The sequence below is a fragment of the Aythya ferina genome (assembly GCF_964211825.1).
Source record: "Aythya ferina genome assembly, chromosome: 16".
Classification (NCBI taxonomy): domain Eukaryota; kingdom Metazoa; phylum Chordata; class Aves; order Anseriformes; family Anatidae; genus Aythya; species Aythya ferina.
The window spans coordinates 388,946-402,907 of NC_140315.1; the positions used below are offsets into that span (position 1 = coordinate 388,946).

A 13,962-nucleotide genomic window follows, 5' to 3' on the forward strand; every position below is an offset into this window, starting at 1 on the left:
GAGCTGCTCCATGACCTCTGCCACAGCCCCGGGACCAGGCTCTGCCACGGCTGGGAGAGGGGGAGCAGCTGGGGGGGCCCAGCACTGGGCTGCCCGGTGCCCAGGTCCGGGCGGAGAGCTGTGGGGCACGGCAAAGCCCCCCGCAGACGGGCTGAGCGGAGCTGGGGGCAGCGAGGCAGCGCCGGGGCCCAGCAACACACACACGTCTCCTGCCCGCCTTGTTTATTTTACTTATATTTCAGTAATTTGCTGATTGCCTCTTTTTTAACTAACCAGCAGTGATGAATCAGCAGCAGAGGAGAGGGTGGGATCCGGCGGCCTTGGACCGTGGCTCCGAGGTCTCAGGTTCTGGGAAGGAAGCCACAGGATCGCTCCAGAAGGGAAAGAAAACAACAGCAGCAGCAGCAGCAGCTCTGGCCCGTGCGGAGGGGCCGGGCAGGGCTGCAGCGTTCGGCCGTTTGCCTCCCAGCAGCTCCCAGCACACCCAGAGCGGCCGTCATTGGTGCCGAAGCCCCACAGGAGCAGCATCTCCGACCCAGCTCGGACACAAACCAAACCCAAGGGGCAGCGCCGGGCCGGCCCAGGGCACAGAGCACACGGCAGGGCACCACGGCCACAAGCAGAGCAGTGACAGGGAGGATGCCAGCAGAGCCACGCTGCGCCCTGTGCGGCAGCTCCTGGCCTGGCAGGGTCAGAGCTGCCCCACGGAGCGCACCCCAACAGGACAGAGGCGGCCTCGTGCCGGGGCTTTGGTCAGCTCCCCCAGCCCCGGGACCAGCGGCTCCCCCTACCCGGCTCGCTCAGCCACGGCCCTGCTGGCCCCAGCAAGCCCGGGGTGCCCTAGGGAACGTGGAGCCTGGGGCAGAACCGTGCCGGGGGGAGGCTGAGCTGCACCCCCCAGGCACAGCCGTCCCGGGGCAGCCCCAGGTGTGCTGTGCTGCTGCTGGGAAGGAGCCGAGCGGTGAAGCAATCCGGTGTGAAGAAAAACCCATTTCCTGCTGCAAGGGCTGTTTTGCTCAACGTTTTGCAAAATGTGCTGATGCAACCGCCCTCCGCAGGTGGGATATAAATACGAGCCCGGTTGATGTGGATTCATGCCCTACAGCTACACAAACATTGCTCGCGATGTTTTCTTTAGAAGGAAAAAGGAACACAAGAGGAACAGCACTGACTACAAAATCACTGCCGGTGGAAGCCGGGAGGCTCGGGTTGCAGGAGGCTGGGAAGGCGCTGCCCTGGGCGCAGCGCTCAGCAGAAGCCGCCTCTATTCTGGGACACTGACCCGAGCGACTCGGTCACCGAGAAGCTGTTGTGGTCGCGCTGCAAAGCCGCGGTGCTGGCCAGCACAGCAAACCCTGCCCGGGGACAGGGCACGGCCGCGCGGCCCGGGGCTGTTAGCGGGAGCGCTGGTGGGACTGGAGCAGCACAGAGCTTCCCTGCCTGGCGGCACCTCCTGCCAGGAGCCTCGTCCGAGCCAGGCGGCGCGGAGCCAGGGAAGCTCCCACGTCCTGGGGCAGGCTGGGGGCAGCTCACGGCCAGCCCGTGGAATCAGCCCCACGTCCCGCTGAGCCCACGGGGTAACACGGCCCCGTTACCCCACACAGCTCCCAGGGGGCCTCCAACCTGGCGCTCCCCAGCCGGGGCTCGGGCACACGCGTGCAGCCGCACCCATTCCTGCATTCCCGAAGCTTCTTTGCTGTGACGCCTTTTCTTTAGCCCTCAGATGAATTCAGGCACAGGAGCCACGGCAGCAGAGCATTACAGGAGAGGAGCTGCGCTTTCAGAGCAGCACGCAGGAGTTAAGCTGTGCCTCATTTGGAAACGCCCCGCTCACCCTTCCTCGGGGGCATGCAGCGTTTTTAAAAATAGCCAGACCATCCATCCCAGCAAAGCTCTCACTGGTACAATGCTCCATGACAGCAGACACGGGCATCTTTGTGCAACAGCGCAGCTTTAAGCCACCTTCCATCAGCACAGCCTGCAGCAGGACGGCCCACACTAACCCCAAAGGCTCCCAGGGCTCAGGCTGCTTTGCCACTCTCTTCCTGCCCTGGAGCCATCACCCACCGGGAAAATCCCTTATATCATAAATGAGCTGAGGACAGAGAGAGGAGGCAGCTGGTCAGACAGAAATCCAGCCCGTTTTCCCCACCTGGGAGGTCACTTTTGCGGGGATCCCTGCAGCCCACGCCTTTGGGCAGAAGTGTGGAGCTGCGGCCAAGGGACACGCGGGGCTGCCCTGCACCTGCAGGCACAAACACGGCACCGGGCTCCTCCTGGAGAGCTCAGCGGGCACAGCACCCCCCGCATCCTCTCAGCTCCTCGTGCTGGAAGCCACTTCCCCCACAGCAACTGCAGAGCTTTGCAGGGCTGCTTTACAGAGAAATTAAAACCCCAAACATCTCCTGGTCTCGCTCAGCTTCTGGCACGGTGGCCACCTCAGCCCCAGGCTGCACGCAGGGACTTGGCACCCTGCTCCCAGGCAGCGCGGCCGCAGCAGCGTTGTGCAGCCAGCTCCTTATCTCACCGCTCCCTCCAGCCCGGAGATGAATGTCAGCGACGCTGTCGCCCAGTGACAGATGAGGGCATAAACCTTTCAAGGATGTATTTAATTAGCTTGAAAAAGAGCCGGAAGACGTAGAGGCGCGCCAGGCTGATGGCACAGCGGCGGCTCCTCTACCAGCACCCAGCACCCCGGGCAGGCGGCACCGTGCTGGGGGACCCGCGCTGCCCCACGCCCGGACGGGAGCAAGGGGCTCAGGGACGGGACAGACCCCGGGCCCTCCTCGTCCCGGGCCAGAGGCGTCACAGGCGGTCGGTGCAGCGCGCTGACCCTGCACACCTCGCACCCAACAGCCGCCCATGGGGGTGCTGGCAGGGCAGGCTGGCTGCTCACACCGTGCCAGATGAGGCACTGCCCGTCCTGCTGCGGCTGGCACACGGCCACCGCCCGCCTCGTGCCGGCAGCGAGGTGCTGGCTGCCTGCGGGCACGGCCCTGCGGGGACACGGAGCCAGCGGCACCGGGGGCTGAGCACAGAGCCCACGGCCCGGAGAGACACGGGGATGGGGCGGCACAGGCACAGTGCAGGGCAGAGCGGGCAAGCCAGGGCTGCGCCACGGGGAAATAATAAAGTAAAATAAAGTAAAATAAAATAAAGTAAAATAAAATAAAATTAAAAATAAATTAAATTTAAACAAAACACACAGGGGCGACCCTTGCGGCAGGGCCCTGCGATGTGTGAACCCGTCCCCGAGCGCGAGGCGCTGCCCGCGGGCTCCGTTGAGGGCCCCGTGGCGGCGGCGGGGAGCGGGGGGCGGCCGGGCCAGGCCCACACCGAGCAGGGGGCCCCGGGGCAGCGCGGGCACGGGGCGGGGGCGGCACCGGGACGGGCACAGGAACCGGGGGGTTCCACGGGGACAACACCGCCGAAAGGGCTCGGCCCGGCCCGGCCCGTCCTGTGCGGGCGCCCCGGTCCCGGTCCCGGTCCCGTCCCCGTTGCCGCCGCCTCAGGCCCGGTCCCGCTCCCGGCGCCGCCGCTTCCGCCCCGCGTCACGTGACGGGCGCCACCCGGCGCGACGCCGCCGCTCAGGGCCCGGGCGCCGCTTCGTGACGTCACCGCGCACAGCCCCATCACCGCGCGCCGCCTCCGCGCCCCCTCCGCGCACGAAGTAGTCCCCGCCGCGCCCCCCCCACCCCGGGCCGCCGGGCGGCGCCGCGCGGGGCCGGGAGGCGGCGGCCGGGGCCGGAGCCGGGGCCGGGGCCGGGGCCGGGCTGAGCCGAGGGGCGCGGGGCCGCGGCGGCGAGCGTGGGGCGTGTGGGCGGGGCGGTAAGTAGTCCCGGCTCGGGCCGCGGCGCGGCGAGGCCGGGGGATGGCGGCCGGCGCGATGCCGGGCCCGGCGGGGGCGGCCCCGCGGCGGCGGCGGCGGCTGGGGCCGGGTGAGCGCGCGGGCGGGCGGCGGGGCGGCCCCGCGGCGGCGCCGGGAGCGGGACGGGCCGCGCACCCCCCACACACGGCCCCTCCCCCGCCCGGGGCCTGGCGCCCGGCGCCCCGGGGCCGCCCCGCCGTGTGCGCGCGCGCGGAGGCGGCGGGGGGGGGGGAGGGAAGATGGCGGCGGGGCCGCGGGGCGCGGAGGGGGCGGGGGCGCGGGGAACGGGACCCCCCCGGCACCGCCGGGACCCTCCCGGGACCCCCCCGGTGCCCCCCGGCCCCCCCCGCTCCGGGCCGGGCCGTGGCGGGGTGTCGGGGCCGGGGCCGGGTCGGGGCCGGGGCCCGGGGGCTGACGGTGCCGTGCCCCGGGCAGGTCGGGCCTAGGCGCGGCGGGCATGGAGCAGCGCGAGGTGCCGAGCAGCAGCGACGCGGCCCCGCGGGCGGCGCGGGAGGAGCCGTCCGAGAGCGGGCTGGGCGTCGGCAGCTCGGAGGCCGTGTCCGCGGACAGCAGCGACGCCGCCGCAGCCCCCGGGCTCCTGTCCCGGGCCGACGACTCCGGCGTGGGGCAGAGCTCGGACAGCAGCGGCGGGGCCCTGGTAGGCGGCGGGGGCGGGCGGGGAGGGGGTGGGTGCCCGCCTGGCTGGGCGGGGGGGCTCTGCCCGGCAGCCCCGGGGCTCGGGGGCTCGGCAGGAGCTGCCCCGAGGCCGTCCCGGGGCCGTGCCCCCCAGCAGAGGTCTCTCGGCTGATCTCTTGTGGCCTCGCTGTTGTCGTTGCCCAGGAAGAGGTGTCGGAGAGCAGCTCCAGCACAGATGCGATTCCCCGGATTTACCTGCCGGATTCATCCTCCATTGCCCAGTCCACCTTGGTCTCCAGCGTCTCCACTGTGAGCCAGTCCATCATGGTGTCAGAGTCCCCGCAGGTCCTGGTCCACTCCAGCGTCATCACTGATGGGGCCACGATGGTGTCAGACTCCACCGCGTCCACCTCCTCGGACCTGGGTTCTGCCATAGACAAAATCATCGAGTCCACAATTGGGCCTGACATCATCCAGAGTGAGTGCATGCTCCCAGCTGCTCGCGCTGGCGGCAGATCTGTCAGCTGTCCCCGCGCGCAGGCAGGTTGGGGCCATGGGGCTGGGAGGGTGAGAAGAGCTGCTGCTGTGCCAGACCTTGGGAAAACAGACGTGGGAGGTGAGGGGAAATGTGTGTGTACACACCTCATTCAGTGAGGGTCCCTTACCTCGCCTCGCCTCAGCAGCTGGCAGGTTTCTGAGTTGCTCCTGGCTGGGTGGCAGCGTTGCCTCTGGCTGACCTCCCTGCGCTGTTCCCATTCCTGTCTGAACTCGGGAGTGATGCCTGCCGTGTCAGCTCTGCAGCCCCACAGCCAGCAGCTGCCGTCCTTTCATCCCTTCCTCTCCTTTCCACCCCCAGGCTGCATAGCCGTGACCAGTGCCGAGGATGGGGGAGCAGAGACAACCCAGTACCTCATTCTGCAAGGGCCTGACGATGGTAAGGGTGCACCTGGGGTATTCCAGTGGTGGATTTCTCTGCCTCTGAGCCTGTTCCCATTTTGGCAGTGGGTTCACAGTAATGGAGAAAAAAAAAATAACAAACCATGGGGTATTTTTTGAGAAAGCGTGTGCTGCTGGGGGATGCTCCCAGCGGGATGCGGGGCAGGGCTGGGGCCTGGAGAGGACACAGCCTCCATAGAGGCACCAAGGATGTGCTGACTGTTAGCAGCTTGTTACTGAGCTCATGATCTGCTCCTCGGCTGAGCTGGTTCTGGTGTTGCAGGTGCCCCCATGGTTTCCCAGATGGCCACCTCTGCTCTGGCCAGCAGCTTGGCAATCGAAGCTGTGGCCGACGGTCCGACCTCCACGTGCCTTGACCAGCCGGGCCCCTCGGAGCCGTCGGAAGCGCTGGAGCTGCGCATGCAGCCAGACCAGGTCCGAGAGGCAGACGGCGGCGAGGAGCTGGACCAGCCAGACATGGAGACCCTGGAAGAGATGATGGAGGTGGTGGTGGTGCAGCAGTTCAAGTGCAAGATGTGTCAGTACAAGAGTGTCTCCAAGAAAACGCTGATCAACCACATGAAGGAGCGGCACTTCCAGCCAGGTGTGTGTAGTGCTGCCGCTTGTAAGGACCGAGGGAAAATGATCTCGGGGACAGAATTAAAGAGGGGGAATATGAGTGCAGAGACCCGTGCTGTTACTCGTTCAGGTAGAGACTTCTCCTTCTGTTTTCTGTGGCAGTGGGTTCAGCTTTGGCTTTGAAGAAAGGACGTCCACGAAAGGGAGGTTCTGCTCCAAAGACTGCGGAGGAGGAGGTCCCAGAGGAAGAAGAGGAAGATGACATCATGGATGCTGGAGCTATTGATGACCCCGAAGGTAGGACTCGTTCTCGCCATTTCTTATATAGCTTAGCTTTTCCCCTCATCTCTCTCTGATGTGTGGGGCCACCTGCTTCCAGAGGACAGTGACTATAACCCAGCTGAGGATGAGCCCCGCAGCCGACAGCCCAAGTACAGCCGCACCGTTCCCACCTCCAGCGAGGAGAGGCCGCGGCGGCGCCCGGGGAGACCCCGCAAGTTTCCTCGCCTGGAGGACGCGTCCCAGGACGTGCCTGAAGGTGAGCGGGAGGCAGCAGCCCCTTGGTGGGTCGGAGCAGAGGGTGGCGTGGAAGCTGCTGGGAGCCCACAGAGACGGTGTGTGACAGTTTTGCTGTGTCCTGTTGAGTAGGAGAGGAGGTGGAGCCCTTAGTGACATCCCAAAGCACACCCGGCTGTGAGCTGCAGAATTCGGAAGCAGCCAGTTCCTCTGGCCTGGAGAACGGGACCAGCGAGAGCCTAGCAGAGCCCAGCATCAGCCAGTCTGACTCGGAGAACAAGGACCCTTCCTCCAACACTGGCCCCGAGGAGGCAGACGTCGTCCCCAGGAGGCGAGGCCGGCCCTCCCGACGCTTCCTGGGCAAGAAATACCGCAAGTACATGGGGCGCAGGTGAGGGGTGTGTGCCGAGCCAGTGCTGGGCCCTCTGGCCTGTGCCCAGGGCCGGTCCAGCCCTCGCTTGCCACCACAGCTCTGATCCCAGCCCCGTGTTCGCAGGTACTACTACAAGTCACCCAAGCCCTTAATGAGGCCCTACCTTTGCCGAATCTGTGGCTCCCGTTTCCTCACGCACGAAGATCTGCGTTTCCACGTCAACTCACACGAGGCCAACAACCCGCAGCTCTTCAAGTGTCTTCAGTGCAGCTACCGCTCCCGACGCTGGTCCTCCCTCAAGGTGAGCACTGTCCTGTTCCCATGCCCGCAGAGGGCGGCTCGTAGACACGGGTCTCACAGCACCCTCCCTGCTTCTCGCAGGAGCACATGTTCAACCACGTAGGCAGCAAGCCCTACAAGTGTGAGGAGTGCAATTACACCAGCGTGTACAAGAAGGACGTCATCCGACACTCCACAGTGCACAGTCGGGACAGGTAAGTGAAGTGAAGCCCTAAAAAGCACCTGGCAGCCTGGCTGAAGGGCGCTAGTATTGCTGCTCCTGCCCTGGGGGTGCAGCCACGGCTGCCCTTTCCCCTCACCTCTGCCCCTTTCCCAAATTGGTACTTCTGGTGTGGAAGGTACAAGGGAGCTCAGACTCGGGATCTGGTTGATGGGGGGATTTTCTTATTTCTTTTTCAGGAAAAAGAGAGCTGATCCGGTGAGTTTGAGTTCCCCGTTGGCACTGTTATGTGGGAAGAGGGATGTCTGGGTCTTCCACAAACTCTGGGTGCCTCGGTGAAGGCAGTGTTTCTGGATCAGCCGAGGAAAGGCAGCCCAGGTCCTGTGGTGGGGAGAGGGGCAAGGAAATCGATGACCCCCCCTTGGCCCCCATGAGCTCATCTTTGTGCTCTCCCTCAGCCCCCAAAGCTGAACTCCTTCCCGTGCCCCGTGTGCAACCGCATCTACCCCATGCAGAAGAGGCTCACGCAGCACATGAAGACGCACAGCACGGAGAAGCCACACATGTGTGACAAGGTGAGAGGGTGGGCCTGGGGGGGGCTGGGGGGGGCTGGCAGCGAGTGGGGCTGGGCAGGAGGTGGACGCTGCTTTGCTTTCTTCCACTGCAGTGCGGGAAGTCCTTTAAGAAGCGCTACACCTTCAAGATGCACCTGCTGACACACATCCAGGCCATCGCGAACCGCAGGTAGGAGCCTGGCCCCAGCTGCTGCAGGCCCTGGTAGAGCCAGCGCCCCGGGCTCCCCATCTCGGGGTGGGCAGGAGGGCCCTGCTGCCCGTGGGACAGACGGTGCTGTCCTGGCAGGTTCAAGTGTGAGTTCTGTGACTACGTCTGTGAGGACAAAAAAGTGCTGCTGAACCACCAGCTGTCGCACATGAACGACAAGCCCTACAAATGCAGCTTCTGCAAGTACTCCACCTTCCGGGAGGACTTCTTGGTCTCTCACATGGCCGTCAAGCACACGGGTGAGAAAAGCTGCCCCCTGCCCTCCTCCAGCCCTGCTTCTCCAGCGTGTGGCCGGGAGCGTGCCTGCTCTCCTGCTGTCCCGTGGGGACCCCTCCTGAGCCCTGCCTCCCACAGGAGGGAAGCCGTTTGCCTGTGAGTTCTGTCACTTCACCACCAAGCACAAGAAGAACCTGCGCCTCCACGTGCACTGCCGCCACGCTGACTCCTTTGAGGAGTGGGCTCAGAGGCACCCTGAGGAGCCACCCTGCCGCCGTCGCCCCTTCTTCACCCTGCAGCAGATCGAGGAGCTGAAGCAGCAGCACAGCCAGGTGCAGGCCCCGGCTGAGCCTGAGGCCAGTCCGCCGGTGAGTGCCTCTGCCATGCCCTGGCTCCCTCCCTGGGGCTCGCCTGTCCCGGCCGTGCTGCAGCGCTCTGCTCTCTCTCTTTCTCTTGCAGGTCCCTCTTGGCCCCATCACCTACCAGGCGGTCCAGGCTGTGCCTGGAGCAGAGCCACCCATCCTTTCACAGGATTCCCTGGAGGGAGCCACCATCATCTACGAACAAGGTGAGCTCCCAGGGAAGGGGTGGGGATGAGGAGGAGGTGGGTGAGCGCTGTGCCTGACCCTGACTCTTGTTTCTGACCTGCCAGGCGTGGCTGGATCGGCAGAACTTGCCACACAGACTGCCCTGGATCTTCTGCTGAACATGAGCACTCAGCGAGAGTTGGCCACCGGCTCGCTGCAGGTGAGGGGGGCTGAGGGAGGCCGTGCCTGCTGCAGAGTGCACCACAGTCTGCAGTGCCCAGCTCCGCTGCCCTTCAGAGGAGCATCGTGCAGAGCCTTGTATTCCTGAGATTGACTTGCTGTCCTCCCCCGCAGGTGGCAGTAGTGAAGCCAGATGACTCAGGAGAGGTGCAGACCACCTGTGAGCCACAGGCACAGGAGGAAGGGGCAGAACTGGATTCCTCTGAGCAGCAGCAGAAGTTGGTGACGCTGCACATGGCAGAGCCTGGGGAGACATTGGTACAGGAGGCTTATGAGGAGGCGACCCTGGGTGGCTCAGAGCTGCAGCAGATCACTATCCCCTTCGGTGGGACGACAGAGTACAGCATCATCACGCCCATTAGTGAGGAGATCCAGGCTCCAGGCACGCTGTACAGGTCAGCTCTACGGGAGGAGCGGGGAGACAGAGGCACCTCTGACCTCGAATGAGGAGACCTCAAGTGGGGAGGGGGCTGAGGCAGACCCGCTCTGACCCTGTCCTCTGCCAGCGGTGAGGAGGAGAGCCCTGCAGAGACGTCCCGTGCAGTTGTGGTGAGCGAAGCTGTGATGACAGAGGCTCTGAAGGACCATAACAATCACTACATCATGTCACCCGGTGTCTCAGGGAGCCAGCTCCATCACATGGAGGTGAGGAGGGGGGGCTTTCTCTCCACTTTGGGCAGCAGCGTGAGCGGGTGTGACTGGTGTTTCTTTCGTAGCCTCTCAGTGGAGATGCTGCCTTTCCCTTGCCAGCAGAGGGCCAGGAGGCACAGGCAGCCAGCGTCAAGTGGCCCCTGGTGCAGTGTGTCACCAGGCAGCTCCAGAAGGACTCAGCTTTATCCCCGACCTCCGAAGGGCAGGAAGGCTCATCCCCAAAGGTCAAGTGGCCTGCGCTCCAAGGCATGGCCAAGAAGCTCTCGTGCAAGGTTTCTACAGCCAAGAAGCTCTCGTGCAAGATTTCCACAGCCAAAAAGTTTTCATGCAAGATTTGCACAGCCATGTTCACAGGGAGAGCAGAAATGGAGAGTCACAAGAGAGCCCACATTGGGCCCAGCACCTTCAAGTGTCCCGACTGTCCGTTCACTGCAGCCCTCTGGCCGGAGGTCCGGGTAGGTACCCGGGGTGGAGCAGCCCTGGGAACAGGCGGTGTGGAGGAGCAGGGGCCTGACCGTGCTCTTCTCTCTCTGCCCCCAGAGCCACATGGTCCAACATGCCAGCCTCCGGCCACATAAGTGCACCCACTGCAGCTTTGCCTCCAAGAACAAGAAAGACCTGCGCAGACACATGCTAACGCACACCAACGAGAAGCCCTTTAGCTGCCAGATTTGTGGGCAGAGGTGGGTGAATGCTGCTGGGCTGTTGCTGCTTCTAGAGATCCAGTAGAGCTGAGGTTTGAGAGGAGATGGGTGGGATATTAGCAAAGAGATGGCTGCACTGACCTTACCCCCAACATCCTGTTTGAGGAGGCTCGGCCCTTTGGGATCCTGCTGCAGATGGTCCTGGTTTAGTCTCCAAGGAGCTTCTGCATAGGGGGGTTTGGTACTTGGGGGCCAATGGAAAAGCTTTAGGATCTGGGACAGGCCATTTCCTTGGACGTGTTTGCGGTACCTGTAGGCAGGTTCTTCTCAGCACAGAGGTCCTGCACTGCCCGTGACAAACTCCACCTGGCTTCCCTTTCTCTGTAGGTTCAACCGTAACGGGCACCTCAAGTTCCACATGCAGCGTTTGCACAGCTCGGAGGGGAAGAGGCCAGGGGCACCTGCGGCTGCTGCCCAGCAGACCATCATACTCAACAGTGACGAGGACACGCTGGCCACCCTGCAGAGTAAGATGTGTCTGTGCCCTGACCAGGGTGACCTGCGGGTTACCTGCAGGTTTCCTGCAGCCAGAGCCCTGCGTGGTGCTTCACCCAGCCTGTGGGCTCTGCAGGGCTGGAACTGGTCCGGGACAGGTTCCTGCTGAAGGTTAGGGTTGCCAGTGGCAGCAGGACCCGGTGGGTGCAGAGGCAAGGGCAGTGTCAGTGTGCTCTGGCCAGCTGCAGGGGCTCAGTGCTGGGAGCAGTCCCGCACAGGCACTGCCTGCTGCCGACCGAGGGGCCCGGTGTTTGCTGCACGTGGTTCTGAAGGGCTGGGTACGTGCAGGTAGCAGTGAGCAGTGCTGTGAACAGCTCACAGCTGGGATGGGAAGTGGAGCTTACAGGCTGGGGTGGAGGTCTGGGTTTTACCCATGGTGGCTTCTAGGTTCCTTCACGTTGGGAGAGTTTCATTTGGCCTCTGCCCTCAGCGAGCAGAGCCGAGGGCCTGTGCTGTCCTCCTTGGGCTGGGCACTCGCAGGGGCCAGCAGTGTCCCACCAGCTTTCTCCCCGTTCCAGCGGCTCTGCAGTCGGGCCAGGCGGTGCTGGCTCCTGAGCGGCTGCAGCAGGCTCTGGGGCAGGAGCACATCATCGTGGCTCAGGAGCAGAGCATCACGAGCCAGGTGAGTCGTGGCCTCACCACCCCGCGCTGCCCGGCCGCTGCCCGTGTGCTGTCTGGCTCCCTCCTGGCAGGGGGCCGGCCCGCACTGAGGCTGGGCTCACTGCCTGACAGGAGGAGGCGACCTACATCCAGGAGATCACAACCGCTGACGGCCAGACAGTGCAGCACTTAGTGACGTCTGACAACCAGGTGAGGGCGGCTGCACGAGTCCCAGAGCACACGGAACCGAGACGTTCCACGCAGCTGCAGCAGGGACAGCAACAGCAGAGAGACCTGGGGAGGGGGGGGGGGAAAGGGACGGAAGCCAGAGAAGAACCGGCCCTGTTGTGATGCATGCAGTGGGCAGTGGTGACCTGTTGTTTGGTTCTGAACCCCTGTGCTTGCAGGTTCAATACATCATTGCCCAGGATGGTGTACAGCACTTGCTTCCCCACGAGTACGTCGTTGTCCCAGAGGGACATCACATCCAGGTAAGCTTCAGGCTGGCTGCTGCCTTGGCACAGTGCATGAGGCTGGTGAGGGACCCATGCACAAGGCTGGGCCTCCTCCTCCTCCTCCTCCCTCTGTGCCTTGCTCTGTTCAAGTCACAGCCCTGGGAGGCAGGGAAGCCTGCTATCCCCAACCCAGCCTTACTGCAGCTCTCATCCTCAGGTACAGGATGGTCAGATCACCCACATACAGTATGAGCAAGGCAGCCAGTTCCTCCAGGAGCCACAGGTAAGGCAGGTTGCTGGAGCTGATGGGGTGCAGTGAGATGGGCTCTGAGCACGCAGCTGCAGAGGGAAGGATATGAAACAGAAGGTGCAGGGTTAGTGGTTCGCTGCAGCAGCTGTGGCCAGGGCAGCACTGCAGGAGGGACGCTGTGCAGTCCTGGACTCTCCTCTGTCTTCTCTCCTCCCTGCAGATCCAGTACATGCCTGTCTCACCTGAGCAGCAGCTTGTCACCCAGGCTCAGCTGGAAGCAGCTGCACATTCGGCAGTCTCAGGTAGGACCAGGGTCCCGGGGACAACCTCTGGCTTCGCTCTTGCCCTCCTCTCTTCCCCATGTTCCCAGGGTGCCGGTCCTGCAGGGGGCTGGGGATGCCCAAGGCTGCTCTCTCGCTGTAGCTGGCAGGGCCCCTGTGCCCTGGGATGGGGTTGGCTGGGTTGGGTTGCCGTCCTGCTGCCTGTGTCCCTGTAGTTCTGGGAAGCCCCTGGTGTTGGTTTCTGAGGGGAGGCCTTTGCTGATACCAGCCCCCTTGCTGTGGGGGCAGGATGCTGCGCTGGGTGGTGCGGCTTGTGTGTGTGCCCCTTCCTGCAGGCAGGGGGTGAGCGTGGAGGGGGCCCCCGGGCGCTGCCCTGCCCTGCCCTGCCCTCGGGCACAGGGCGAGGAGCCGCTGACCCCCTCTCCTTTGCAGCAGTGGCTGATGCTGCCATGGCCCAGGCGCAGGGCGTGTTCACCGCGGAGGCCACAGCCGAGCAGATTCAGCAGCTGCAGCAGGGAATCCACTACGATGTCATCACGCTGGCAGATTAACGCTGGGGACAGGCCTGGCCGACGCTCAGGGACAGCCGTGCTGAGCAGGACAGCGGCACCAGGCAGGAGCCTCTCCAGCCAGCAGTTGCCTTATCGCTTTGGGGCTACGAGGGACGTGCCTGAGTGCACGCCAGCAAGGGTGTGCAGCCACTCTGCTGCGTGCAGCCGGGGTCCTGCGCATTGTCCCTGGCCCAGGGGAGCTGTCTCGAGCAGAGACTGCTGCAGCCACGGCACCGGGACGGGCTGAGCAGGGGCAGCGCTCCTGGGTAGCCGGTCTCTTTGCCTGTTGCACTTGATGGTCTGAAATCCCTTTCCCTGAATCATGTCTGTGTGAGCCAGACTCAAATCAGCGTCTGCCTGGACACACGGATCCCGGGAGAGCTGTGGGGCCGAGCACCGCCACACGGTACGGTGCGAGACGTGAGGCGTGTTCGGCCTCAGCCCGGTGCTCCCCCTCGGCAGCCTTGGCCGTGGGGTCCTGGCGCGAGGGCAGCCTTCCCTCCTTTGGCTCCTCCGGCCTGCAGGCAGGCGGCAGTAGGGCTTTGGACTGGAGGAACCCGAAATAGGAAGAGGCAGGGGTGGAATATGTTCTATTTTTCTTCTGAAGAGGGATGGACTCTGCTGCAGAGTTGGTTTGTAGGTGGTTACGGGAGGGGTTCGATTCTCATGTTCTTGAGCTTTGAATATGCTTATGAATAAAAAGGGATTGGAACCTGTGTCTGTGCTGCCTTGGGGTCTGAGCCTCCCTTGGCCGGGGGGAGGCAGCAGCCTTGGTGCTGCTCTGGGGCCGGGTCCTGCCTGACGCAGCCCCGTGCTATCACTTCTCCCCACCGCAGTGACC

At 64.1% G+C, this 13,962-nt stretch overlaps 1 protein-coding gene across 2 annotated transcripts; it reads left to right on the forward strand.

Moving 5' to 3' along the window:
- The first annotated feature begins 4,159 nt into the window (after positions 1 to 4,159).
- ZNF335 (zinc finger protein 335) lies at positions 4,160 to 13,833 on the forward strand. 2 transcript variants are annotated; one of them, XM_084538087.1, is made up of 27 exons: positions 4,160 to 4,526; positions 4,709 to 4,982; positions 5,361 to 5,438; positions 5,724 to 6,044; positions 6,182 to 6,316; positions 6,399 to 6,557; positions 6,668 to 6,926; positions 7,032 to 7,209; positions 7,290 to 7,402; positions 7,608 to 7,626; positions 7,827 to 7,943; positions 8,036 to 8,112; positions 8,230 to 8,390; positions 8,506 to 8,735; positions 8,827 to 8,935; positions 9,020 to 9,114; positions 9,249 to 9,529; positions 9,641 to 9,779; positions 9,851 to 10,240; positions 10,326 to 10,468; positions 10,817 to 10,956; positions 11,503 to 11,606; positions 11,717 to 11,794; positions 11,992 to 12,075; positions 12,257 to 12,322; positions 12,510 to 12,591; positions 13,003 to 13,833. In XM_084538087.1, exons 1-27 carry the CDS (start codon positions 4,326 to 4,328, stop codon positions 13,119 to 13,121), a joined length of 4,152 nt encoding a protein of 1,383 aa, XP_084394213.1. In that variant the 5' UTR covers positions 4,160 to 4,325; the 3' UTR covers positions 13,122 to 13,833. The 2 variants fall into 2 exon arrangements, with proteins under 2 accessions (XP_084394213.1, XP_084394214.1); XM_084538088.1 differs by having other exon boundaries at positions 6,668 to 6,911.
- The last annotated feature ends 129 nt before the right edge of the window (positions 13,834 to 13,962 follow it).

Excerpts from the sequence above, each read along its gene's own strand:
- ZNF335 (XM_084538087.1), top strand. The coding sequence starts at position 4,326 with ATGGAGCAGCGCGAGGTGCCGAGCAGCAGCGACGCGGCCCCGCGGGCG. Across the intron at positions 7,210-7,289 it reads GACGCTGGTCCTCCCTCAAG|GAGCACATGTTCAACCACGT; the intron begins GTGAGCACTGTC and ends TGCTTCTCGCAG. Across the intron at positions 9,115-9,248 it reads TGGCCACCGGCTCGCTGCAG|GTGGCAGTAGTGAAGCCAGA; the intron begins GTGAGGGGGGCT and ends CCTCCCCCGCAG.